The sequence below is a fragment of the Arabidopsis thaliana genome (genome assembly GCF_000001735.4).
Source record: "Arabidopsis thaliana chromosome 1 sequence".
In the NCBI taxonomy this organism is placed as follows: domain Eukaryota; kingdom Viridiplantae; phylum Streptophyta; class Magnoliopsida; order Brassicales; family Brassicaceae; genus Arabidopsis; species Arabidopsis thaliana.
The window spans coordinates 24,360,445-24,385,366 of NC_003070.9; the positions used below are offsets into that span (position 1 = coordinate 24,360,445).

The window sequence follows — 24,922 nt, forward strand, 5'->3', positions numbered from 1 at the left end:
TCGCTGAGAATGAGATTATTTCGCTCAGTTTCCGAACGGCGTAAGAAAAATGCCTAAAATTAGCTATTAAAGATGATGACCAATGAAGCAAACCTAGAGATTGTTGTTGACAAGACTTCTGATAGCATGTAAGTCAAGATTGCACAAATACCATACACCCATCTTTTTCTTCGCCAATCCAAAGAGATGACATAGCTCAATCGTCCAAGGTTTAAATCTAGCGATGGGAAGAGAATCAAATTTTCGTCCGAAAAGTCCCTTTTTCCCTTAGCCGAAGCCAATAATTCCCCCTCTCAAATAGAAGTGAATAAATGTTTAATTTTTAATCGAAAAATTTGGATATTACTATCATATCTCCATCCTAACCTAACAATTACACCCAAAACCATGGTTCGTAGCCGAACCTCTTCATCCGAACCACCTTTACTCTCTTTTGAAAATCAAATCCCTAATATTTCGTGATATTTGTTATTCAGATTCTTCTTCTTGTAATTGTTAAGCTTTACGATCTATAATTTCGAACTCTCTTTATAACTTACTATGTACCTTTGTAACAGTTAGAGACTTTCAAATTATGTAATACTAAATTTTTTTCTTAAGAAATATAGAATGTCATGCATATGAAAAAAGACTATAAATTCACTTGGTGAAAAGATACATCATCAATGTATAAAGAACAATTGCTTGAAAAGAACTGACAAGTAGCCCAAGAAGTACAAACATGTTCTAAAGTTTAGATCCAGTGCTACGCACCACACTTGAACCACTCTCATATTCACCAATCGTATGGATAAGAACCTCTCTTAAAAGACTCTCTCTCATCTTACCATACACGTGTCCATCACCACCTCTCTGAACAATCTCCTCACCTAACTTAATGGCGGCTTCAACCGTCTCCGCCGCACTACCATACGCCGAATCAACAATCCCCATCTTAACACCCACATCCGCCGTCACTTTCGCCGCCGTCAACATCACATCCCTTCTGGCCGCCGGAGAACCAATCTTACCCCTAATAACAGCCATAAACCACGCCGGAACTATCAACTCAATATCCAATTCACTCATATACAAAAAACCTCTATCACGACGCATCAATACATAATCATGACTCATCGCTAAAATACATCCCGCGGCGGAAGCGTGACCTGTGACGGCGGCGATTGTTGGCATAGGAAGAGAGATTAGATCGGCGACTAAGGATCTAAGTTTTGCGTCCATTACAACAGAGAGAGAAGGATTTGACTCGGCTAAAGCGAGATCGTAGCCGTTGGAGAAGAATTTACCATCTGATGTTGTGATGAGTACTGATTGTGAAAATGATGGATCTGATCGGATTTGGTTGATGGTGGAGCGGAGAGAGTCGAGTAAGGTTGGGTTTAGACGGTGTTCGCCGTCGCCGGTGAGTTTTAGTATGAAAAGACGATCACGTTTCTCTAATGAACACATTTCTCTTCCTCTTTGTGACTGATTATTAAATGATTTGGCTAGTAGTAAAAGAAATCGTCATGTCAACTAATACATCATATCTTAGCACATATCAAATCTAATTTTGTTGATATATTCAAACACAAAAATGTAAGAATTTCAAACCATATTGGGAAACGAAAATCTATATATAAGTAAAAAATAAATCAATAAAAGAAAATATTTATTCAGAATACTGCATCATAAGTTGTATTGGGCTTGGAATTTACGTTATTCGGTAATTGCAAGCCCAATACAACATATGATGCAAAAAAATACCAAAAGCCCTTCTAAAGGAGACCAAGCTTCATGAAGAAACCAGTAATGTTGAAAACAAAAAATGTGTCAAGAGACTTATTATGATATATTTCCTCTGAATATGAATGTTCTTCTCTTTTCTTTACTAGTAGACAAAAACATGAACCATGAAAAAAGAAGGTTTCGTCTATATGACACAAAAACAAACAATCTCAAGACTTGGTTGTAGGCTCGTCTGTTTCTTCAGCTTCAGCATCTTCAATCTCGCTCGCTAACTTCACTAAGTCTTCCACCAGTATTTTGCCATCTAAAAACCACAAAAACTTCCATCAGAAAACCGAAAAATCTAAGTAGAGAAGTTGGAAATGGAGAGTGTGACCTTTATCTTTAGACAGATTTTGGATAAGCTCTTGGATACCCTCTTTGCCCAATGTGTCCTTCAGGTACATCGCAGCCAATGCAACTTCATCTGGGCTTACCTTACCATCATAATCTCTGTACAGACAAAATTGAATTGATTGATTGCGAAATAATTCTAAGGCGAGAAAACAATCTAAAGGATGGTTACACAGACCTGTCCAGGAGTCGCCAGCGGTTGCCAATCTTGTTATCGACATCATCAATTTCCTTTTCAAGTTTCTGGAGCATTGTCTCCACCTAACGATAGAAGATATTGAAGTTAGAGATTAAAAAGACTAGAGAGTTTGTGACTGAAGAATACTATATAAAAATTGTTGTTACCCTATCTAGCAGTGCAGAGGAAGTTTTATCAGCAATAGCTTTCTGAGCACTTCGGTCACTATCTTCTCGAGCAGCTAAATAAGCTTTCCTAGCGTCTTCCTCATCATCTGTACCACCTTTCTCTACCATGCTGTTGTATAGATCTACCTGCGCATAAATAAGACAAGTTTACTCAGAAAAATCCAAGAAAGCAAGATAAAAACTAGAGGATAGTGGAGAGAAAACTACAGCGAACTTGCCTCTTTTTTAACTAGTTTCAGGAACTCTTCACGCTCCATGCTAACAGACTGGAGTCAAAATCAAAAGAAACGAGAAGCATTAACCAGATTTCACACTCTTAGAACTCCTATTGGTAAAATAAATGAGAGCGTGGTTAAAAGTCTCCATACAGATGCGGAAGCCAAAACAGCTAATGCACGGCTGAGCTCACAAAGCTGCTCATGTTTCTCAAGAGTTTTCGCTTTCGCTTGCTCATTAGCATCTTTAGCTGTAGATGCCATCATCTCATCCAAAGCTACATCTTTTTGGCTTGAAGCAGACTCTTTCATCTTTGCCATTTCCTCTTCTTCTTCTTCTTCCTCCTCCTACATTCAATGAATCATAACTAAGAAAATAGTTTCCTGATACAATCTCAGTAAATTCAAGATCCATGATACGCGGAAAAGAGAAACATAGTTCCTCAATCCTCTTCCTTCCTGATACAGAATGGTAGGAAAACATAGAGACAAACCTTGATTAATTCTTCTTGCATTTCTAGGTATTCTAACTTCCTCTTCCTTTCTGATACAGAATCCTCTGATGACAGAGCTGTAACCCCAACTGTGTCCACAACCTCATCTGGCAGAGAGGAGAGAGTAGCTTGAACAGCCTCTTCTGGCTTGAGTTTCCCAGCCATTGAGAATGATCTGTCAATACGTACAGGAAGAAAAATGTCGCAATGTCATTCTTAATTCTTTGTATATAATATATATATTGACTGAGTTGCAAGAAAAGCTTACCTAGAAAGAATTAAGAGGGATGATGGTACCGAATGGTTGAGAGATAAATCCAGCCAGTCAACTAGCTGTAATGAGAGATATGCAGATCAGAAATCACCTATATCTCTAGTTAAACTACTAGAACAACACAAACACAAATCACGAGATCATTCTTCTTATTCACAAAGAGTACAATTTTGTTGATACCAACTCCACTAAAGATGGAATGCTGAATGATATTTATAAAGCAATAACCTGCTCTCTCATTTCTTCAACTGAACCCAATTGAAGCATTCCTCTCTCTCTGCAAGCTTGGCGAAGTTCAGCTTCTGAGAGAGACTCCACACCTTCAGCCTTGATCAACTTATCATCCTTTTTAATCCTATGAAGTCCAAGGAATGGAATTGCCCAATGATTATGTGAGAAAGAAGACATTAATTTAGATATATATATAATCTGAAATGCGTGTCTTGTAGAGTAGTAGGACTCAATGTCAGCCATTGGAGACAAGAAAAATAGCAATATGAGTAATGTAGAACTAACTCCTGTAATCTTTTCCGAAGCATATAACGTAAATATGCATCAGTTCCGAATGGGCTAATACCCATGTATTTGCACATATTTACCAATCGGGACCTGCAATAAGGAAGATAAGATTAACAAAACAAACCAAGACAGAAGCAATATCGCATTACCAATAGATACAGTTTTGACTAGTTCATAACCTGTTAATGTTATCCAATGTAAGCTCATCATTGAAGAGCTTTGCAAAGCCCAAAATTTCATCATTCGAAACACCGACTCCTCTTCTAACCTGTACAATTGATAATGACGCTATAAGTCCATCTTGAAGTTTATAGAAGGACGTCAATTGCGTTAGATAACAAGGAAAGCGAACCTTGGTCATAAATCCATCTAGATCTTCTGCAGTCTTCTTTATCTCTCCACTGCGAGAGGTTTGGACTTCCTTTGCCATTTCTTTGACAGTATCTTGGAGAAACTTAGCATATTCCATTCTTGCATTCAACCTTCTTTTTAGAGCCTCCTGCAAAATAAACGTGAATTTTAGATTCATACTTGAGAAACAGGCAAGAGTGACAGCGCGAGAATGAAAGATCAAACCAATTCATACTTCCCAGATCAATGTAAAAATAAAAATAAATGACGTATAAGGAATAGAGAAGCAATAAAATAGGTTTTTTAACAGTACCTCTTCTTTCATCTTATCCTGGAAAGTTGACGGCAGCATGTTTGGGAACAACTTAAGAAACACCGGTAGCAAAAACTCCATGAATGGAACAATAATGAAAACTGCAACCGGGACTAATCTAAAAATGTCGGCAGTTGTTCGAGTGAGTTGTTGTCGTTCCCTCCTAGATAGACCTTTTCCATTAGCAAGTTTAACAAGCAGCCTTACACTGATCCTGACATCAGCCCAAAGCAACTTTGTCCCCAGCCAGTAATGTTGCAGAGTAGACTTAAATTCATCTTTCCAGTGACGAAGCTTCTTAGCCCAATCTTCCCTGCATAAATAAAGCATATGTTACATAACAATAAATGGCATGAAATCGCTCAAACGCTAAAACAACAAAAACTACAGCCTAACCTGCTCATTGATGCAATAGCTCTCAAAGCAGGACCTATCCCCAGAAGAAACAACCGCACACGTTGCATAATGGATATATCAGATTTCTGTGATTCTTCCAATTTCATAGCTTTAGCTTTAGCCTTAGCTAAACTTAACCCCTCAACAGCCTCATCACACTCCTCAGGAGAAGCTTCTTTAGTTTGCGAGGTAACCTTTTCTCCCTTTTTATCATGGTCAGGCTTATTAGCCGTTGCCAAAGACGAGTACATAGATTGAAAAACCAATCTATATCCCAAAGGATAAGGCAATTCTAATATTCCAACTCCATTACTAAAACTTGGAGACTGAAGTAATCTACTTCTATAGAACCCCTCCATTAACACGCTCGACTCTTTCTTCTTCACATCTTTAAAATCACGGTATCCTCGTTGTCCTTGCCGCTCAATACTTGAAAAACATTGAACCGTAGGCAAATGTTCACTTAGAGATTTCACTACGTCGTAACTTCTCCTTCGAAGAAGCGCTCGTGAAGCCATATTGCAGTAATTGTGTAGCTATATACAGTATATATATACCAGCTACATACCAATCTGCACAGTGATTGTATGAAAAATCTGATAGATCATTTCACAAAAGACAAAAGAAAACATGAATGATTCAGATTTTTCAAATGGATTAGTTCGTTGTAGAAGATCACTAAGCTCTCTCAAGTCCTAAATTCAATTTCTAAACCTGAATTACAAAATTTGCAGTCGATTCAATGAATCTGAAACACGATTGAGATTGATTGCGACGAAATTGAGATGATAACAGAAACGAGAGACTTAAATTTGGATGACGAAAATGGAGAAGACTTACATCTACAGAGAAGAGGAGGAGTGGAGAGGAAAGGATCGATCAAAACGTGGAAGACAATCCAAAATACTTTGAGAAAAAGACCGTCAAAAGAATCGTCGTCGTCACTGAGCCGAAGAAGAAGAAGAAGAAGAAGAAGATTCAACGTGTTTCTGCTGATTTTGACCGTTTTGTTTCGGGTCGGGTCGAATCGGGTCGGGTCCGGATATACAAATACTGCTTCGGATTCTCTACCGTAGAACTATTACAGTATTACCCAATTACTTTTGTTTTTTGAATAATGCTTTTTACCATTTACTTTGCAGCAAAAGAACTTCTAACGCTAAACATTAACAAGACTTCTTCATTTCCATGAAATTAATCGTTTTACTAATCAACTAATCATCATCATTTTCCAAAAGCATTCAAATGATCAATAAGCAATATTAAAAAGTCAGTCTAGCCACTAATCATCATAGTCAACAATTTCCAAAGGTAGGTAATGAAAAGCACTTAGTAATTTTTTGTTTGAGAATTTTATCAAGAAAATGCAGGAACAAACTTCAACTTTGTAGAATGAAAATCAAATGCTTCGACATGTCACATGTATATGTCTCTCTCACCATTCTTTTTTGTTAAATCACTCATCAATGATTTGCTTCAGTTTGAGATTCATTAAGATCATCGTGATTTAAGAGACTGTCACAGTGTAGTTTTAACGGTTATGATTACGAATCTGTCGAAATGTTCAAGTTTTTGTTTATTTCTGCAGATTCTTAAGAACATAATGGCTAATAAGAAGGTAGGTGGTGCTGGTTCTAATCCTGAGTCTTGACACAAGTGTTTGATCTTCTATTCTGTTTTATTCGTGGATGATATTTAGAGAAAAATGTGTATATCTATGGGAACATTTTACCAATTTTGATGGAATTCTGACTTTTTAGTAGCTCCAAAGCGGTTTTGTTAAATGGAATTTGATTTTGTTTCTAAGAAAGATTTTACTTGATATAATATGTTAAGATTCGTCTTCAGTAATTACATTATGAAAAACCATCTATGCATCTTTGGATATAAGCAGTTGGTTAAATTAACTATATAAATATATAAAATTGAAAAAACATTAGGAATTACAGTTTAAATAATTCAAACAATTTAAGCTCCATGCAATACTAAAACTTCTAAATAGCGTTTAATAACTTTCTTATTTAGAAATTATCGAACAAAATATGAAAGTTTCTTAAGAAACCATTTGAAGACATATATGTAACAAGATAAGTAAATTGTAATAAAATATATTAGCACTCTAAACTTCTAGATAGACATAAATAAAGAAGAAAGAAAACATTCAAAAAGACAAAAGAATAGAAAGAAATTTGTGAAAGTTTCAATGAGAAGGGAAGAATTTGTTGAGGCGGCAAGGTAGACCGTAAAACTCATCGTTTCGCACGTCAAGATTGTAAAGTCGAAACTTATCCCACCATTTCATTCCGCAATCTTTCTTGGCTTCATCGCTGTCACGACACAATGTGCAATCAAGCACTATCGCAATTATTGCCGCAACCGTTGTATGTGACATGAATATCACTCTTATCATATCTTCCAACTGTTTTGTGCACACACATAAAAGGAATCTCAATTTGATAAGTTGCAAAAAAGGCGTTTGCGATTTAAACAATTTGTCTCAAAGTATAGAATAAGATGTGCTTACCCAATTTGAGTGATGATCAGACCGCCACCCTCCATTGTAGTATTCTCTGAAGTATTGTGGGATTGAAATAGCCATGAAAAAGGAAAATCCGAGAATGAATTTGATGTTGAAGCTATTGAGGTTGCAGAATTGTAGATAGCTAAGTCCCACAGAAGCTGCATTATATATTGAATTTGATTTTATTTTAGTGAAAAAAATAAAACATATATTTATCGAAAATGCTATACTACAAATGTGATGTGATGAAAAAGACTTACACACAAAACACAAGACGATGCAATAAAGAGATGCCATGATTGGTAATGGTATGGACGCAAAAAACGCTCCAAATTTTCCTGTATTTTGATCAAAATAAATAAGTTACAAAACCAGTAAAAGATATTCAACGAAATCATTTAGACATTGTAAATAGGAAGATGTAGATTATTAGTAAAAACAAAACAAGAAAATTACCAAAAATGGAGAAAAAAATCATGAATGCAGCTGATATTTGTATCACTCTTCGACTCCCAATCTTAGTCATTGCCAAAAGTCCAACATTTTCTCTGAATATTAAGTCACACCCATATCAAAACTATATCATTAGCCTTTAATTACTACAATTTATATATACAAGAGAAACTTAAGATAAATGCTCGAAAAATTAAAAATTTGTAATTTAGAGATGAGTTTATTTACGTTGATGTTGTGATCCCTGTGATGCCTCCAAGCATGCCATTGAGTAATACTCCAACTCCCTACAAGATATTTATATAAATGTTCATATAGATGATGAAATAAATAGTTAATAAACGGTCAAAAAATATGTTTTAAGTGACGATTAAATTGTTGCTAGACTAACCAGCCAACAAGTACCACGACTAACAACTGATGGTGGAATTGGCGTCGCGCTTCCATATCTTGCGGATGCATAGAACAAACCAGTCGACTACAATAGTACATAAAATTTATCACTTTCAACTTTAATCACAGTATGCTAAGTATTATTTTCCATGATTTTAATATCAGTTTCATGTAAAAGATTAAAGTTTAACCTCAAATAGAGTGACGAAAGACGCAGCCATCATCGCAAAAGAATCAGTGATGTCGAAAGTTGGACTTCCCCATTGGAAAGGATATGGTATGTATATCCTATTATTCACATAAAGAGAATAAACATAACATTTGAATATCAAAATATTAAAATCTACACACGAAAAAAAATTAAATTCATTTCGAATAGAAGAACTGACCAAGGAGTGTTGGTGATGAGACCAGTACGATCTGTACGACAACTGGTTTGAGTAGTATGAGACTTGTGGTCATAAACACCACTGGATGTGAGAAGTTGAGCAAACAACCATACCAATGGAATGCATAAAATCATCCCATAACGGTCACATCTGCTTCCATCCAAAATCATCACTCCTTTTTTCATCTTCAGAAAACGCGGTAAGTACTGCACCCGAAAGTTAAAAATTAAAAAGTGACATGTAAATGTACACGTAACCAAAATTATATAATTCGCGTTGGCTAAATTAATGTTTTTAGATGATCTATATTCTATTTTTTTTTTTATAATCATGTGTATGGATTTAAAACAAAAGAAAGCTAAGAAACAAAGGTTAGAACTTTACCTGAGTGACAAAAATAAGTAGGATCAATCCGGGAAGTCCCACTTCAACGCATCTTGCTAGCTGAAAAATGAAAGATGTTTGCATCATATTATAAATCTATATAATTATTCAATATTCAATAATCTATTTATAAAAGATATCTCATTGTTAATGGCCAAATTTTAGTGTATATACACATACCAAAGGGAAACCGATGTGGTAGAGTCCCAATCCGGTAAATGTTGCCAAAGGAGCAATGGAGAGTGGACTTAGAAATCTAATGAGCACAAACCAAAAATACATTCATGTTTAACGTTAGAGACATAATAAGGTATGCCTCCTTTGGCAAAATGATAATGAAGTAATTTACCTAACAATATTTCTCCATACGCCTAGAATACAGATAAGAACTTGGAAACATCCGGTTATAATCAAAGCTCCTTGTATGCTTCTCATTGTTCGCACAAACCTCTGATTAATTATATTATATCAAACAATTTATTATTAGTACAATGTAGTTTGTAAAATTCATGATAAGAATAATGTTAAGACGACTTACTTCAAAAGGATCAGTGTAGTAAGTGAATCGGGTCGAATAAATGATGGAAGTGATAGGTATGATATAGGCATAAGAAGCTACAGCTATCACAGGCAATCGAGTTCCAAAGAATGACTGGAACAATGTTGTTAATCCAGACACAAACAGTAATGTTTGTATGACTTTAACCTTTTCTGCCTGAAATTGTCGAAACAAATATAGAAAAAAAAAAATCAAAATGTATACATAAAAAATTAAAATACTTTCACGATTTAAAAAAAAAAAAAAAAAAAAAAAAAATGTTTCCAACATCTCAAGAAATAATCATATACTTACATAGCCACCTCCCATGAGTGGAACTAATACACTTGGAATCAGAACTGTGATGCCAAGACTCAACAAGTAATGCTGGAAACCCAACACTACGGCTTCAACTGCAAACACCAAACATATTACATTTACACACACACACACATAGAAATAATAATATATAACATAAATAACCAAAATTTTATAAAACAAAACATACGCCAAGGAGGAGGACTGTTGACGCAGTACTGGATTCCGGGGAGTTGTTCTTTCACCGGGTGGGGTTGTAACTCTTCCGTCCGGTTTGCTGCTCCGTTGTTTCCGCCACCACCGTTTGTCATGGTTGCCACCACCACTATTACAAAGGTTAGAAAAAAAAAAGAAAAAAAACAATTCTCGATTATAAAGTATATAGAGTAAACGAAATGAATGAATATATTAAAAAAACAAAAGGAGGCTGCATGTTTTGCATAAGTCATCCTCACCAATACCAATACAAAACAAACTCTGTAGAGATCTCAAAACAAAGCGCTAGCAAAAAAAAAAGAGGAGATAGAGGCGGTTGAGATATAAAACTTACTTTTGAATCAAAGAAGCTTCGTTAGATACAAGTCAAGTGAGAGGTTATGAAAGACTTTCGAAAGAAGTGAATGATTGGAGAGTGAAGATGAAGAAGAAGTCAAAGAGACTTGGGGATTATAAGTTGTAACCTTTTCAACTTTTGTTATTTGAATGATTAAATGACATTTTCTACAATTAATGTAGTCATAAAAGTCTAAATATTGTCAGTTTTTGATATATGAAATTTGAAATAGAAATCTTTTGACATCATGAGATTTCTGTATTTTGAGATCAAATTTTTTTAAAAGAATATTGTTGTGAAATAAATTGTAGGTTGTGAAATCAAAATGAATGTGTCGAATATATATGGCAACATGAATTCATTATCTTTGCGTAATCGACTTACTAATTCTTAATTTAATCTAGTTCTAGTTATGAAGACTTTTAAAACATTGTTGCTTAACTAACGTTTTTCCATAAGAGACTTATACATACATTGACTTCGACAAGAAGATGTTATACATAACGTGGCTTTATTTCATCCAATGTATGTTCTTAAATCACTTGCAATATACTTTCAGAAACAATCACTCTTTAGCAACCCGAACAACCTGTTTACCGATATTTTTCCCGGAAAACAGCCCAACAAGTGCAGCGGGAGCGAGGTCGAGGCCTTCAGATATATCTTCGACGTAGACAATCTTGCCTTCTTTGTAATATCTCTTGACATTTTCAAGAAACTGTGGGAAGATATGAAGGTAATCGCTCTGCAAGAACCCTTCTAACCTTAAACGTTTGTAGATAGCGCTGTATAGGTTCTTGATTCCTTGTGATGAAGTTGAGAGGCTTTGCAAAGACACCATTCCACAGAGCGCGATTCTTCCACGTACCTTCATGTTGAGGAGCGCTGCATCAAGCATGGATCCACCCACGTTATCGAAGTAGATATCTATCCCCTCCGGGAAGTACCTGTTTTAGTAAAGATATTGAAACAGTTCAGCTTCACGTTTTTGTATAGACTCACATTATGCACCATACCTTTCTCATTCCCTAGAGCTAGCCACAAGAAATCAGTTTAAGTGACATAGTCAGAGTATCTTACTATTACCTTTATGGATTTATCTTGTAATTGCATTGCGTCTCATTTGTTCTAACTAGAGTGACAGTGTTGATAAAATGTGTAAATATAGTTGAATGATGGTGAACTTTAAAAGACTTATGGAACATTCAAAAGCCTAGAGACAAGCCATATTAACCTCAAGACAAGCACTACTCTGTAATTGATTCTTTAGGTTGAATCTTGACATATATTTACCTCTTCAAAGCAGTATCAAGATCAGCCTCTTCCTTGTAGTTAAAGGCTTCATCATATCCAAGCTCGTTTTTAAGGATCTCAACCTAAAATATGTCCACAAAAAGTTACTTCACAACGACAAGTGAGTAACAAGAGTTGCTAAAATTAGTTTAGAGACTAACCTTTTGCTTACTACCGGCGCTACCAACAACATAGCAGCCGTGCAACTTAGCTAGCTGACCAACAAGTTGTCCAACTGCTCCACATGCTGCAGAGACAAAAACACTGTCCCCTTTCTTAGGACAACATATCTCATTAAACCCTGCATATGCTGTAAATCCAGCCATCCCTGTAAAAAAGGTGAATTCAGACTGTTTAGATCAAACAAATAATTGCTACCTTCCTCTTATGCTAAACAAAAGACGGGCCGTACCGAGAAGTCCGAGATGATAAGAAAGCGGAATGTCGTCGTCTAACTGAATATTTCTCAACTGTAGGTTATCTGAACTACGTAGCAAACTGTATTCTTCCCAACCAATGATACCAGAGACTATATCGCCGGGCTTATAATTAGTATCATCAGAATCTATCACTCTTGCTAAACCAAACCCTTCGATACGCTGCATCAAGATTACAAAACTATCAGTCGCTTAATACAGAGCATATAACAAAGGAAACGTCAACCAAAGAAACATATTAAAGAGTCATTGAAGAATATGAACAATTTCACCAATAAAATATAACAAATCTCAAGTTTCCTCAGCATATAATATATCCATTCGTCAAAACATCGAAAACTTGGTGTGCATGATCTCTCTAAAGCATATATACAGCATCTACACATCTCTCTCTCTTCAAATATGAACAATTCACCAATAAACAAGACAAATCTCAAGACTTCGCAACATTTCTAGATACATACACAACTAACACAAGTTCCATCAAAACGTCGAACACTTGGTGTGCAAAAATCTCTCTATCACACAAAAACTCTACTTACCTATCCCTCTTCAAAATTTGATTTTCCAATGAGCAAAAACCGATACCCAAAAGACCAATTACAGAACCAATCGACAAAAAAAAACAAAAAAGCTGAAAACTTGAAAATGTGGGAATAATCTATACTTGGCCAGGAACAAAAGGCGGGAGATAGGAACCGTGAAAATCACGCATACGACCTCTCATGTAAGGATCACAAGACAAGTATAGATTTTTGACGAGGAAACAAGAAGATCCTTTTGGTGCTTTTAGCTCAATTGTTTCTCCGAGTTTCACTTCCATGTCTGTTTCTGTAGGAATACCATCTACATAATTCTTTAGTATCACTTTCTTGTTCTCCACCACTGAAACTTCTCCCATTTGTTATGAGTCTGTGATGGAGAAGAAGAAGAAGAAGATGAGTTACAACAAGTTTTGTTGCAAAGAGATGGTTTTGGTTGTGTAGGAGAGAGTTTGGTAAGACGAGTGTTTCTCGTTTATGTGACGCGTAGGTTTTTTAAATTTTGGTTGAAGTCATTTAATGCGTATGGTTTTTTTTGGTTCACCCACTTGATTGGGTTTCCTCCGGTTTAGATTATTGTCTTCTTGCGTGAAATTGTTGGCCCTTTAACTTTTATTCAATTACACATACCAGTACAATATTATGTTCTACACAAATATTTATTCACAATGGTTACGAAGTATATAACCATATAATAAATTTTAATAGATACACAAATATTTTTATGTACAACCAATGTCATGTTTAATATTACAAATCTTGGTCTGAACAAACGTATAGAGGTCATAGACATCCACTAGGTGTAACCAATCCAAGTTGCTTACCAGAAACATTGGTGCAAGAAGTCTTTGCTGCTTCACCGTAAGAAGTTAGATTAATTGCCTGCATTCGAATCCCAGTGCATGGGACTTTCTCACTGCAATCCATTTTTATAGCAATCTCTGTGGCCGATGTTCCCATGATTCCACTATATATTACATCGTTTATTTTGATTCCTGACTCCTGAAAATTTATAATTTCATATCTAATTAACTTTTTGTACTGCTAATTTTTTCGCTTTTGTGACCGGTAACAATCATATATATGGTATATATACTGTTGAGGTAAATGGTTACCAATCAAACTCATTATTTCAATCAAATATTTGGTTAGATTCTAAAGTAATTATTTGACTAACATACAAAAACAAGATAAAGGTATATGAAACGGACCTGAGAAGGGCAAGAAGAATCGCCAGGGCAATAGTTCTGATCAATGAGGATAGGATATGAGACATTAACCATAATAGCTCCTAAGAACCGGACCCTCTCCACGAACCCGTTGCTATGTCGCGGCCACGACTTGATCCTAAGCCCATTGTCCGTCCGTACAAACACAGCATTCTTCACAGTTACGTTTTCCACGCCTTGCTCCTCTATGGACTTTGCTAAGCTCCCAATGCTGATTCCATGTCCAGGACCACAAGTGATCCCATCGACCATAAGGTTCTTTGTACCTGGTCCGATTGAGATACAATCGTCTCCGGTTTTGATGGAAGCATTTCGGACTTCGATATCGGTAGATAGCTGAATGTGAATGCCATCAGTGTTAGGACTCTCATCGGGTGCTATGATTCGGACATCTTCAATCTTTATGTTTCTGCAACGGTTTATTGCTATGTGGAACAATTGGCTATTCAACGATAATACTCCTTTGATCTTCACGTTGTTTGAGTCCATGAATCTCAATGTCTACATTAAATAACCTTTGTTAAATCTTGACTGTTTATTTGCGTTTTTATTCTTTTGTGATTCATATTGTAAATTTAGGATATAGTATTCTTTTCCAAGTAATTAATACGTAATATATGTTACGAAACAAATGCGGTCCATAATAAAATATATATTCTGAAGTTACATTTTGTTTTTCTGTTATTGCAACCAAACGCAATCGCATTTTTTTTTCTGTTATTGCAACCAAACGCAATCGCATAAATTATTAGGAGTTTAGAACATGCAAGTGTAGTTGTGTTCATGTTGTTGACAAAAAAGAAAAACACAAATGCATAAATTGGTAATTGAAGACTTAAACACATACCGTTGCACCTTCAGGGCAGTTGTAACCATTAGCCTTGCAACTCCACAAGGTTGATCCCTTAGCATCAAAAGAACCTCCAAGAACCGTAACATTGTGAACACCACTAAAACTAAACCAGTTTTCTTTTTTCCCAAGCAAACTGTAGTCTTGAGGACCAATTAAAGTTCCGTCAATCCTTAGGGTTATCTCACGGCTTTTGCAACTTTCTCCTTCGAACCTAACCTCCCCACTAACCAAATACCTTCCCTTTGGGACGTAAATAACAACTGAGTCTTCCACTCCACACGCAGCATCCCATGCATCCGAAAAGGCTTTTGCCGACTCTACGATCCCGTTTGGGTTTGCACCGAAACTCAGAACGTTAAGACTTGTTCTTGCGTCAAACTGACCAAAGTGGGACATAATGATTGTTATAACGATGCTAAAGACCTGAACAAAGCTTAGAAACAATGCCATTTGTTGTGTGTTTTTTTTAATTGGAAGGATTTAAAGTTTAAGATTATTGTATTTTTCGATGAAAGATAGAAGTATGCACGTGTGTATATATATAAGTTAGTTAGGATCTTGGATAAAGAGAAGAGGGTTTCTTTGTGGTTTAAGAATCAAAGTATTAAGCAAACGGCGCGCGGCGCCATTGATTTCTCTACGATATTTGAAAACGAGTTGCTTTGTTTAAAAGTAATTTGGGAGCCTCCGTAGGTAACGTTGAAAAATCACTCTATCTTTTTTAATAAGTTGAGTAACTATCAAGTGATCCTTCAACTTTATCCTTTTTATACCGTTTACTATTACAAAGATGATCGTTAGTTAATGTGGTTATCATATCGCTAAAATTCAAAAACGCCTTTAGTCCGATTTACAATTCAAGATTTAGTTTTCAAGCTAAACCATCTCCAGCTCCAAACCAAAATTTGACATTAAACTACTTATCTTATAATGCAAGCCATGTTCCAACGTATGGTTGGTAGAACCAAATAAAATAGTCGTCCTTGTCGAAAAGGTTAAACTAATTTAACATGTGGCATAACATGAGTTATATGAAAATATTTGCAGTTATTGGAGAAGAAAATGACTGCTACTATATAAGTATGACGGGTAGTTAGAAAAACCAAGTCAAAATAAAAAAAGATATACCTTGCTTCGACTTAATAGGTTGAAACCATGCATGTGAGCCTCAAGATTATTTTTATTTCTTTGTGTATGTATTGATTGTCTTGTTGTTGTTCCGTTTGTGTGCCTGGTCTCGGGTGAGTTATTATACAAGATAAGATGACGATGAGGGAGTCTTTGATCAAAAAAGGTCATTGGTTTTTCTCCGACTGACGGTACGTACAGTTTTCTCGGGCAGACACTAAAAGGCTTCCAATCTGTGGAGTTTTTGAAAGCACATCGTTTTCAAGTTGCACATATATCCGCTCTTCTCTGCCTCGGGGAATCATATTCTAGGAACTTCAAGATTGTTTATCACTTCATCTGACATCACGAGGTTCATTGCTTTTATCGATGGACTGAATTTTAGAGTTTTACTTTGCCATGGAACCAAATCCATATTTTACACAAATTTTGTAAAAGATTAAACGATTTCCTTTTCAATGAATATTTACATTCTTAGCAAAAAGATGGTCTTCCTTCGTTTTTGGTTATTTATTTAAGCCTTACTTTAAGAGATCTATCATCCATGCCTAGTTGAAAGTTAAAGCATCACATTGCTTATAAAGAAGTGTACAATCAATATCAATGAAATCAATCTCAACTTGTTATATATGTCAAAACTAATCAAGTTATGTGTTCACATTAAGAATATAAATTAGTATTCAAATTTAACTGATGATTGTGTTAAGTCTTTTATAATTTTTCACAGCCACAAAAGTAAGAAAACATAAAGCACTGAAGTTAAATACCAAATTCAAAAGAGCTTCGTTTACAAGTACATACACATAAAATCAGAATGATCATTAGATACAATAGTGTTACACATAACTCATACGGACATATAAAATAAAATAACACTTGTAGAACATATCCCATTCATAAGAAACGTAATTAGCCTCTTAAACAAAAAACGTAAGAAGCTAATCTTCATTTTTTTTTTTCTCATTCCACACAAATTTTCCCATTAAACACACAAAAACGAGTTACAATTACTTAACACGGCAACGAGGTTGCTTTCTCCTTCTGTTCGTCTCACTGTACAGTTAAAAATGGCTCTATGGACTGTGCAAGTTCTTTAGCTGCTCAACCACATCAAGAGTATTGCTTAGCTGATGATAATCGGAGCGATGAAGAGCGTTTATTTGTCCCGAGGTTTTGGTTCCATCATTGAAATGGTTCTTTGCAGGTCCACCACGAGGGCAGTGACGCACACGGATTCTATGCTTTCTTGTCTCAGTCGAGAACCTTCCGTGGACCACGAGGACCAATATGACTTCCTTGTCTCTTGTGTCTTCACACCAAGAGTTCTGAGCAACACCGTCCACAAACTCTTCTACTGTTGGGAAGTCTTCCAGATGCACTGAAACCTCGGCTATTTGGTTTGGTTTGATTGTGCCAGTTCCTGGAGACACCTGTTTGCAAATATAAGAGCATTTAGTAAAATTGATTCCAAAGAAATTCTCAAGACACACGACATGATTTCAGTGTCTAGGACATGCTAGTTAAGTGTTGTATTTTAGGAAACAGAACAGTGAGACTCTAATGAAAAGCCAAACTGCAAGTATGAGAGAACAACTAACTAACCTCCAGCCACTGGGGAAACCCGAAAGAGCCTCTTGCTCGGTGGTCGTGTGCCTGACCGTCCTCCTCGATTTTAGATTGACCTTCACAAATTATTTTGAAGAAAGCGATGTTCTTCTCACTCTTATTTGTGATACGCAGGATAGTTGAATCCTGATTTTGGAGAATAATATTATTGGTGCTGACAATTGTTTCTGGAACCTTGCTTAACTCTCCAAGCAAGACCTTGATTTTCTTATTCGAGTTTATGATGTTCCCATATTCTTGTCTCCTGACTGACTCATCAACCCGGGCAATCTTGACACTAAATACACAGCGTACGGGCTTGTGGTCACTGTCTGTCACTTCCATGCAGGCATCATACCTTACAAAAAGAAAAACGAGAATTTTAAGTCTTAATCCTTTGACAATTCAAGAGTAGTAACCATATACGTTATAAGGGTCACAAAAAAAAAATGATTTACTCAAATCTGCATACCACTGACTCTATAACTAAAGTCTCTGAAATTATAAAGTAAGCTAAATGTCCGCACAAAGAAGCATTGAAACTGATAAGAATGAACATCTGCAAAAGCCATGATTCTTGGTTCTAGAGACTCATGTAGGATATAAGTCATATACAGCCTGTAACAAACTTTTAAAACCCAGAAATGCGGACACAGTTTCCTATTCTCTAAACCAAATTAATTCCACAAAGAAAAAGTGTAAGTGCAGATATTTCTATTAGGAGTCATCAAGACTAAGCCCCTAAGAGAATATGTGAATGATTGGTGAATATTGCAATCCAAGTACCAGAACTGAAGGAGTTGAAAAGAAAATAGCAGGCTGATATTTTGTTATTGTAGGCAATTAGTTTAAGAAGCTAAGTAGATGAATAAGTTGAGGAATGACACGATCTTCAAAAACTGTTACTGTCTTGATCTAATAAAACGTATGGACTAGTAAGGTAAGCCTGTCTCCAGTATCTTTATATAGTGAACTTAAAGGAAACTTACTGTGATATAGAAGACACCACTGGACAATCCAAACTGCACTCAGCTCCCAAATGTTTCTTATTATCGCGATATAGAATCCTGTCACACCAGGCAGGAATCCGCTTCTTTTCCCCAGAATCATATCCTGCAGAAACACAGTTTCGATTGTCAAATATGGTTTCAACAACTAAATGCCCTTAAAATCCCAAAAGCCCTGAATGTTGGGATATTATCACAGATATAGCCTCTTCCCACTGGCAAGAACCCCAAGACACAGGAGCCAGCAGAAATTTGGCTCACATCAGATGAAAGAAATAGTGTGAACAAATTCTCGAATGCTCGCTCTTAGGTAGATGCAAGGCTAACTTCATATTATTTAGTATTCTCTGGGATATATCCACATTCTTAACTTTTAAATTATATGAACTTTTGGTTTTAGCTACCTACCTAGCAGAGAAAACTTGGACAGTTGGACGTTTACAATTCACAATGTTGTCAATTTTACTCTACTTTTTGGAGGGGTTCGGAACAGCAGCTTATAATCCTCCAGGGAAATGGTATAATTTAAAAGCTACAAAGTGGAAGCAAGTCACTGACCTGCTAGACCAGCTTGGTGCCTTTCAAATTTGTATGTTGGAGGGAACCTGATAATTGCTTCACGCATCCCTTGAAAAACATTCCCAGCTTCCATTTCAGTATGTAGCTGATCCTTTTCTCTTAGCCAATCAAAACATCTTTGAGATATGAAATCCCTTGTTTCATCATACGTTATATCATCCAAACGGTAATTAAAATCTCCAAGAAATATGACCATGTCTGCCTCAGATAGTTCAGGCCTTGCTTCGATTGTATTGACACCCAAAGCCTGTGAAAGGACAGTTATTAGACTTTTTGAAAAATTATACATTGCATTCTCTGAAAGTAAGTGATAGCAACTATGCAATCAAAAGAAATACATACATTGCCACCACGAGGCATTGTAACACCAAATGACGCACCAGCTGCAATGGAGGAGACCAATAACAAGAGTGACCAACGAATAGGTAAAAAGTAATAAGCTGAGCAAGCAACACAGCATGATAGAAATAAATTTCGTAGCATACCAACTCCTGCATTGAGTGAACTAGACTGCCGTGAGAAGGTCATTGTTCGATAAACATGGTCGAAGTCAGCATTTCGCCGATTAACAGCTTCTAGATGTGCAGCAAAATGACAATTTACAAAGCACAGTACTCGATCATACATTCTGAGTCGCACACCTACAGCACCCTAATGAGACAAGAAATGGCTCTATCATAATATAGATAAGATGACAACAATGGAAAAGGGAAAAGAACCATTTAAGCAAACATCTGACAATGTTAAGAGATAATCCATTGTTTCCCTTTTATGAGATCTTTTTATTGTTGATAAATGTGAGCAACTTTCCTAATATGGCACCATACCTTGTTACCAATTGCTCGTCCAAAACCACAAGGAACCGCAGCAGCGTCAACATCCCCCACGTGAGGTTTAAGGTCATGTCTAACCCTGAAAGAATTATTTTCTCTGTAAGACTTTAACTTATCAAGTTAATCCTGTACTAACAAAAGAAATTGGGAAAACAAATTCCCCAGAGGGATAAGTAAAACGAATATCTTTACTCTCCTTTCATAGCTTAAGGACCAAATTTTTTGAAGATATGAAAAAACAATCAAAGAAATCTCCGGAAGAAAAATTCATACTAACAAGTTGTTCCTATGCTGTTATGTAAAATTTTTGCTCTGTGGAGAAACTATTCAAAGCAGGATTGAAATAGAACATTGGCATCTGAAAGATAAGCAATCCAAATGAGTACAAATAATGTGGAGTATGCTTCAACAATAAAGATAAGTTGTCACAATAGGAATAGTAGGTGACCCTTGCAAAAAATGAGCAGAAAAAGTTACATTAAAACTAAGCACTAACCATACACAAATGAGCAACCCTGCCAGTTGCCTAGAGCCAACACGAACAAACGATGAACCCTCATCCAAAGTTTTCCCGATCATATCCAGCCACCACTGACCAAGCGGACTACCCTCAAGTCCCACCTGCATTCAGGGAAACAGAGTGCGTAATTTCCAGATCATTCAAAGATTACTTATAAACTTAGCCCCCTACAAAAACTGTAACCAGAAAGAGAATACAAAAAAGGACGGGTCTGTGTGTGTGTATGTGAGCCTGCATGTTTGAGAGAATGGAAAATTTCTTTTTTTGAGAAGGCCTAGAGGATTACACAAAAAAAAGACCAATTCACTTTCACTTTTCATTTTAATCATTCCATTGTAGAACTTAAATAGTGTCGGTGGTGACCAGAAGAGCGGCATACGCCAAATGAAATACATCTTTTCTGCTTAACAGTAGGTAAAGAAAGCTTACCGTTTCTTTTGCTGCGGACATTGCAAGAACTCCTGCTCCCATTTCAACTTCTTGCAGTCCAACAACTACAATCTCAACTCCAGTTGCAGCACAGCCTAGCCAAGATACAAGTGAGTCGGTTGATGCTCTCCCCTCTCCAACATTCCACGTACCAGCTAATATTTTCAGATTCTCTATCCTTGAATATAAAAATTCTTTCCCAGCCAACTCGGCCCGCAGTACATTGTCAAGGGGCCCAGGAGAAGTAACATTCCATCCACGAATACCTCCATGATTTGCAAGGGTAAATAAATAACCAGCCCCGATAGCCATTTTTATTACAGGTCCACTATGAGCTACCCATCCACCAAGCAGCTTTCCCTCAAGGTCCCATACTTGAACAGTGCCGTTGGAATAACCAACCCACAGTCGAGAACAAAAAGTGAACATGCAGAGAATACCAGAGGACTCGTATGCGAACTCTTGCAAGCAATTACCATTTCCGTCCCATCGCATAAGTATACCATTTGAACTTCCTGTCCAAATCATTCCATCAACTGATATGACAATAGCCTCAGTTTTCCTACTATCATCACAAAACCCTCCTTTCGTTGCAGCACGACGAACAGCATCAGCTGCTCCCATAATGGCATTACGAGACCGCTGAAAGAAACCAAGAGAAGATTGAGCTTTCTCTTTTTTGGAAGCAGTTACCTTCATCTTCCCCTCTTCCTCACTCCCAAAATCAGGATATACAGAATTTTCAGGTCGATTCTCGAGCTGCCCATCAATATTGAATACTTTGATCAAATCCCTAGTGCGAGCATCCCTGCATAAAGAAACATAAAATTTAAAAAGTACTGAGCTATACACATGAACTTAATGGTTCCTGCTAGCAATTGAAAAACTACAGATCCAAGTGACAAGAGATATTGTAGACAAAAGTAATTAATTCCCATTAAGTTTATTGCAGTAATGCTGGTATATTCTGGATGATCAATTAGAAAAAGAAAGGATGATGCATAAGAAAAGCAGAAATATGACTCTCCATTTTACCATATAGCAAACGTCAGGGGACTAGCACTCCATACTCTTGCCCTTGTATGATCAGATACTAGGAATGTAACATCTGACGTTAATGTATTAGCAAATCCATTGGCCGAAACCATGTTCCTAGGGTCAATATACGATCTTTCAACTGCTAACGCAGCCATGTGCCTTTCTTCCATCTTCAAAGAAAGCGACTTCCCAAGAGCACCGTCCCAGGGCCAAACTTTAAGAGCACCTCCCTCAGACCCTGACCATATATCTCCTACACAATTGATAACCAAAGTTGTGTCATCCGCAAGGGTGTCATCATTTATTCACATTTTGAAATTGTACAAACTGTACTAACTTCGATCATACACTACTGAAGGCAGTGAAACTCTAACTCAACAACACAATTACAAGACGGACTCTATAAGCTATTTATAATGTACCAGCTACTACATGACTAAACCAGCTTGTCCGGTGGAACTAGAGGAGCCAATATACGTGTTAGCCAGTATAACAATCTGATTCAGGCCGACCAAATATCATCAAGATCACTAATTTTGTTCCTCAACCAAATTTCCACAATAAGAAACTCGATGTAACCATTCAAAATCCTTCTTCTTTCATCTTAAAAAGCTACTTAATCTAACAACAAATCTATTCCCAAACTATGTAAACAAGGAAAACAGAAACTTACAATAGAACAACACTCACCATAAGCCGAAATGGCAATGGAGAGAACCGGACCACGATGAGCTTGCCATGACAAAGCTTCTTCAATACCATGATCACCTCTCAATCTCCAACACCTAATCCTCCCATCTCTATGTCCACTCCAAACAACTCTACTACCTTCATCACCAATCATACAAACAACAGCAGCAGACCCAAACTCATTCCCTAAACTCTCCTTATACGGCGCCGTATCCTCTACCTCTAATCCCCTCCCACTTCCATACAATTCACTAAACTCCCAAACTCTCAACGCACCATCCTCACCACCAGTCCATAACTGTCTCTCAGTACTAGTCATTGTCCTCAAAAACCTCCCAATTTGAGTTTCTCTCAATGGATGAGGTCTCACATCAAGACTAGGTGGTCGATTCGGATGAACCGCTGACCTAATCGGAACTTTGAAGATCCCAGATTCACCACACTTACCAACAAATTCCGGTAACGAATCGGAGCCGTTTCCATCACCGATCCCGTCGTGATTACCGTCTTCGCTTAGTCTCCGGTCGAGAAATTGGATCATGTAATCGATACGTTTGTTGCTGTCGTCGACGGAAGGCTGAGATTCATCGTCGCCGGAGGAAGATGAAGAGGAGTAAGCTGAACGGTTGAAAAGCGTGGACGGAGTTGCGGCGGAGAAGGAAGGAGAGAAGAAGGAGAAAACGTCATCGTTTTGATCGTTTTGACGATCTTCCATGAGTATTGGACTTGAAGCTTTTACTTGGAGCAGAGAGAGACGACGAGTTTTTCGGTACAAAGCCTCTCGAGATATTTCTCTCTCAAGCTAAATCGCAGAAATGCTTGAAACGTGTTGTTTCGGATCTCTCGTTTTCTTTGTTTTTTTCAGACATTCGAAATTATTTATTTTATAACAACAAAATTTGTACTTGTAAATTGGTAAAAACAAACCTTTATAACAAAAAAAAAAGTAGATTGGTAAAAAGTAAAACTTACTGATGTCAAATTCTCTTTTTTGGATTAACAGTCCAGAAATCTGTCACAAATTCTCTGTTTTGGATTAATTTTTTTAGTTCTTAAAATCGTATGTTAATATATGTCATTTGATTCTCTGTTTTATATTACTGTTTTGGTCTAATTCTTCTTTTCCGTTGTTCCCTTTCGATTGTTCAATGTGTTGGTTTGATTTTGGTTTATGATAACTTACCTCAAAACCAAGAGAATTTGGAAGACAATTTCAACAAGCTGTTTGAACTTCATAAGGTACAAAATATCCCTCTCAGCAATCGATTACTACCTTTTTGGATGATGTGGAGGATATGGAAATCAAGGAATGCTTTCCTCTTTCAAAAGAAAAACTATGATCCTGCAAGTGAAGCAAGAAAAGGTTTCTATGAAGTTTAGGAATGGATAGATACGACTGGGATAGGTTCTGAAGTAAATCATGATTCTCTCTCGCCGTTTGGTCACTCACATGAGCATTTCCGTAGTCGGCAATGGATACCCCCTCTCCCAGAATGGGTTAAATGTAATTTTGATAGCGGCTATGTGCAGGGACGTTCATTTACAAATACTGGATGGATAGTCAGAGACAATAGTGGTTAAGTTATTCGATTTGGTTGGGCAAAACTTCAGGCAGCAAATTCGGCGATACACGCGGAGGCACTGTGATTTCTCCACGCTTTACAGATGATTTGGACTCATGGTTTCCGGTGTATTGTGTTTGAAGGAGATAACTTGGAACTAATAAAGTTGGTAAATACAATGGGAGATCACAACGAAATAGATACCCTTCTCTTTGACATTCGGTTTTGGATGGATAAACTGCCACAGATATCTTTGCGACATGTTAATTGAGAACGGAATGCAGCAGCGGATACTATCGCTAATAAGGCTTGTTCTTTAAATGGTTTGTATCAAACTTTCACAACACCACCACAATGGTTGGTTAACTATCTGTATCATCCCTTTACAATCTAATGAAAGTCTAGATGTTAAAAAAAAAAAACAAGAGAATAAAAATAAAATATTGGCTATTTTAAAAATATTTTTAAATATACATAAAACTAATGTTTATTTTTAAATATACATAAAATTAGTGTTTATGTAGTATTTCATATTTTTCTTAAAATAAACCGTAAATTCAACTAATATTCTAATACCAT

General features: G+C 36.6%; 7 protein-coding genes, 1 long non-coding RNA gene and 1 pseudogene across 13 annotated transcripts; 3 read left to right on the top strand and 6 right to left on the bottom strand.

The window, feature by feature from the left end:
• Positions 1-587: 587 nt before the first annotated feature.
• Positions 588-1,610, bottom strand: ECI1 (delta(3), delta(2)-enoyl CoA isomerase 1). The gene has a single exon (NM_105226.4). It carries the CDS (start codon positions 1,447-1,449, stop codon positions 727-729), a length of 723 nt encoding a protein of 240 aa, NP_176730.1. The 5' UTR covers positions 1,450-1,610; the 3' UTR covers positions 588-726.
• LETM2 (LETM1-like protein) lies at positions 1,601-6,022 on the bottom strand. Of its 3 annotated transcripts, none has more exons than NM_001334214.1 (15): positions 5,890-6,012; positions 5,050-5,621; positions 4,654-4,966; positions 4,342-4,488; positions 4,169-4,257; positions 3,987-4,079; positions 3,699-3,825; positions 3,465-3,529; positions 3,197-3,371; positions 2,856-3,050; positions 2,706-2,753; positions 2,467-2,613; positions 2,300-2,382; positions 2,105-2,220; positions 1,601-2,032 (listed from the first exon to the last, which is right to left on the bottom strand). In NM_001334214.1, the coding sequence occupies exons 2-15, from the start codon at positions 5,565-5,567 to the stop codon at positions 1,938-1,940; spliced, it is 2,211 nt and encodes a 736-aa protein (NP_001323050.1). In that variant the 5' UTR covers positions 5,568-5,621; positions 5,890-6,012; the 3' UTR covers positions 1,601-1,937. The 3 variants fall into 3 exon arrangements, with proteins under 3 accessions (NP_001323050.1, NP_001319327.1, NP_176732.2); NM_001334213.1 differs by having other exon boundaries at positions 5,050-5,645; NM_105228.3 differs by having other exon boundaries at positions 1,686-2,032; positions 5,050-6,022.
• Positions 5,622-5,961, top strand: AT1G65541 (uncharacterized protein; the record flags this gene model as incomplete). The annotated part of the gene is made up of 1 exon (NM_001124080.2): positions 5,622-5,961. Exon 1 carries the CDS (start codon positions 5,866-5,868, stop codon positions 5,959-5,961), a length of 96 nt encoding a protein of 31 aa, NP_001117552.1. The 5' UTR covers positions 5,622-5,865.
• Positions 6,023-7,249: 1,227 nt separating the features above from the next.
• On the bottom strand, positions 7,250-10,356 carry AT1G65550 (Xanthine/uracil permease family protein; the record flags this gene model as incomplete). The annotated part of the gene is made up of 14 exons (NM_105229.2): positions 7,250-7,468; positions 7,574-7,728; positions 7,831-7,908; positions 8,027-8,118; positions 8,252-8,310; positions 8,415-8,501; positions 8,608-8,704; positions 8,806-9,011; positions 9,190-9,249; positions 9,370-9,445; positions 9,539-9,639; positions 9,728-9,904; positions 10,043-10,140; positions 10,236-10,356. The coding sequence occupies 14 exons, from the start codon at positions 10,354-10,356 to the stop codon at positions 7,250-7,252; spliced, it is 1,626 nt and encodes a 541-aa protein (NP_176733.2).
• A 586-nt stretch (positions 10,357-10,942) lies between these two features.
• Positions 10,943-13,379, bottom strand: AT1G65560 (Zinc-binding dehydrogenase family protein). Of its 2 annotated transcripts, NM_105230.5 has the most exons (5): positions 12,996-13,379; positions 12,304-12,490; positions 12,053-12,219; positions 11,892-11,974; positions 10,943-11,545 (listed from the first exon to the last, which is right to left on the bottom strand). In NM_105230.5, the coding sequence occupies exons 1-5, from the start codon at positions 13,227-13,229 to the stop codon at positions 11,164-11,166; spliced, it is 1,053 nt and encodes a 350-aa protein (NP_176734.1). In that variant the 5' UTR covers positions 13,230-13,379; the 3' UTR covers positions 10,943-11,163. The 2 variants fall into 2 exon arrangements, with proteins under 2 accessions (NP_176734.1, NP_001322310.1); NM_001334215.1 differs by having other exon boundaries at positions 12,304-13,354.
• A 50-nt stretch (positions 13,380-13,429) lies between these two features.
• On the bottom strand, positions 13,430-15,451 carry AT1G65570 (Pectin lyase-like superfamily protein). The gene is made up of 3 exons (NM_105231.2): positions 14,947-15,451; positions 14,082-14,600; positions 13,430-13,872 (listed from the first exon to the last, which is right to left on the bottom strand). The coding sequence occupies exons 1-3, from the start codon at positions 15,400-15,402 to the stop codon at positions 13,654-13,656; spliced, it is 1,194 nt and encodes a 397-aa protein (NP_176735.1). The 5' UTR covers positions 15,403-15,451; the 3' UTR covers positions 13,430-13,653.
• A 719-nt stretch (positions 15,452-16,170) lies between these two features.
• On the top strand, positions 16,171-16,446 carry AT1G08767. Its single transcript, NR_139494.1, has 2 exons — positions 16,171-16,272; positions 16,298-16,446. It is a non-coding gene; the product is annotated as an other RNA (long non-coding RNA).
• A 372-nt stretch (positions 16,447-16,818) lies between these two features.
• FRA3 (Endonuclease/exonuclease/phosphatase family protein) lies at positions 16,819-23,642 on the bottom strand. 2 transcript variants are annotated; one of them, NM_105232.3, is made up of 11 exons: positions 22,782-23,642; positions 22,089-22,344; positions 21,054-21,861; positions 20,601-20,725; positions 20,099-20,183; positions 19,757-19,922; positions 19,614-19,654; positions 19,251-19,518; positions 18,675-18,798; positions 17,683-18,043; positions 16,819-17,510 (listed from the first exon to the last, which is right to left on the bottom strand). In NM_105232.3, exons 1-11 carry the CDS (start codon positions 23,494-23,496, stop codon positions 17,154-17,156), a joined length of 3,306 nt encoding a protein of 1,101 aa, NP_176736.2. In that variant the 5' UTR covers positions 23,497-23,642; the 3' UTR covers positions 16,819-17,153. The 2 variants fall into 2 exon arrangements, with proteins under 2 accessions (NP_176736.2, NP_001321558.1); NM_001334216.1 differs by having other exon boundaries at positions 22,765-23,642.
• A 256-nt stretch (positions 23,643-23,898) lies between these two features.
• AT1G65585 lies at positions 23,899-24,734 on the top strand (annotated as a pseudogene). Its single transcript has one exon.
• The last annotated feature ends 188 nt before the right edge of the window (positions 24,735-24,922 follow it).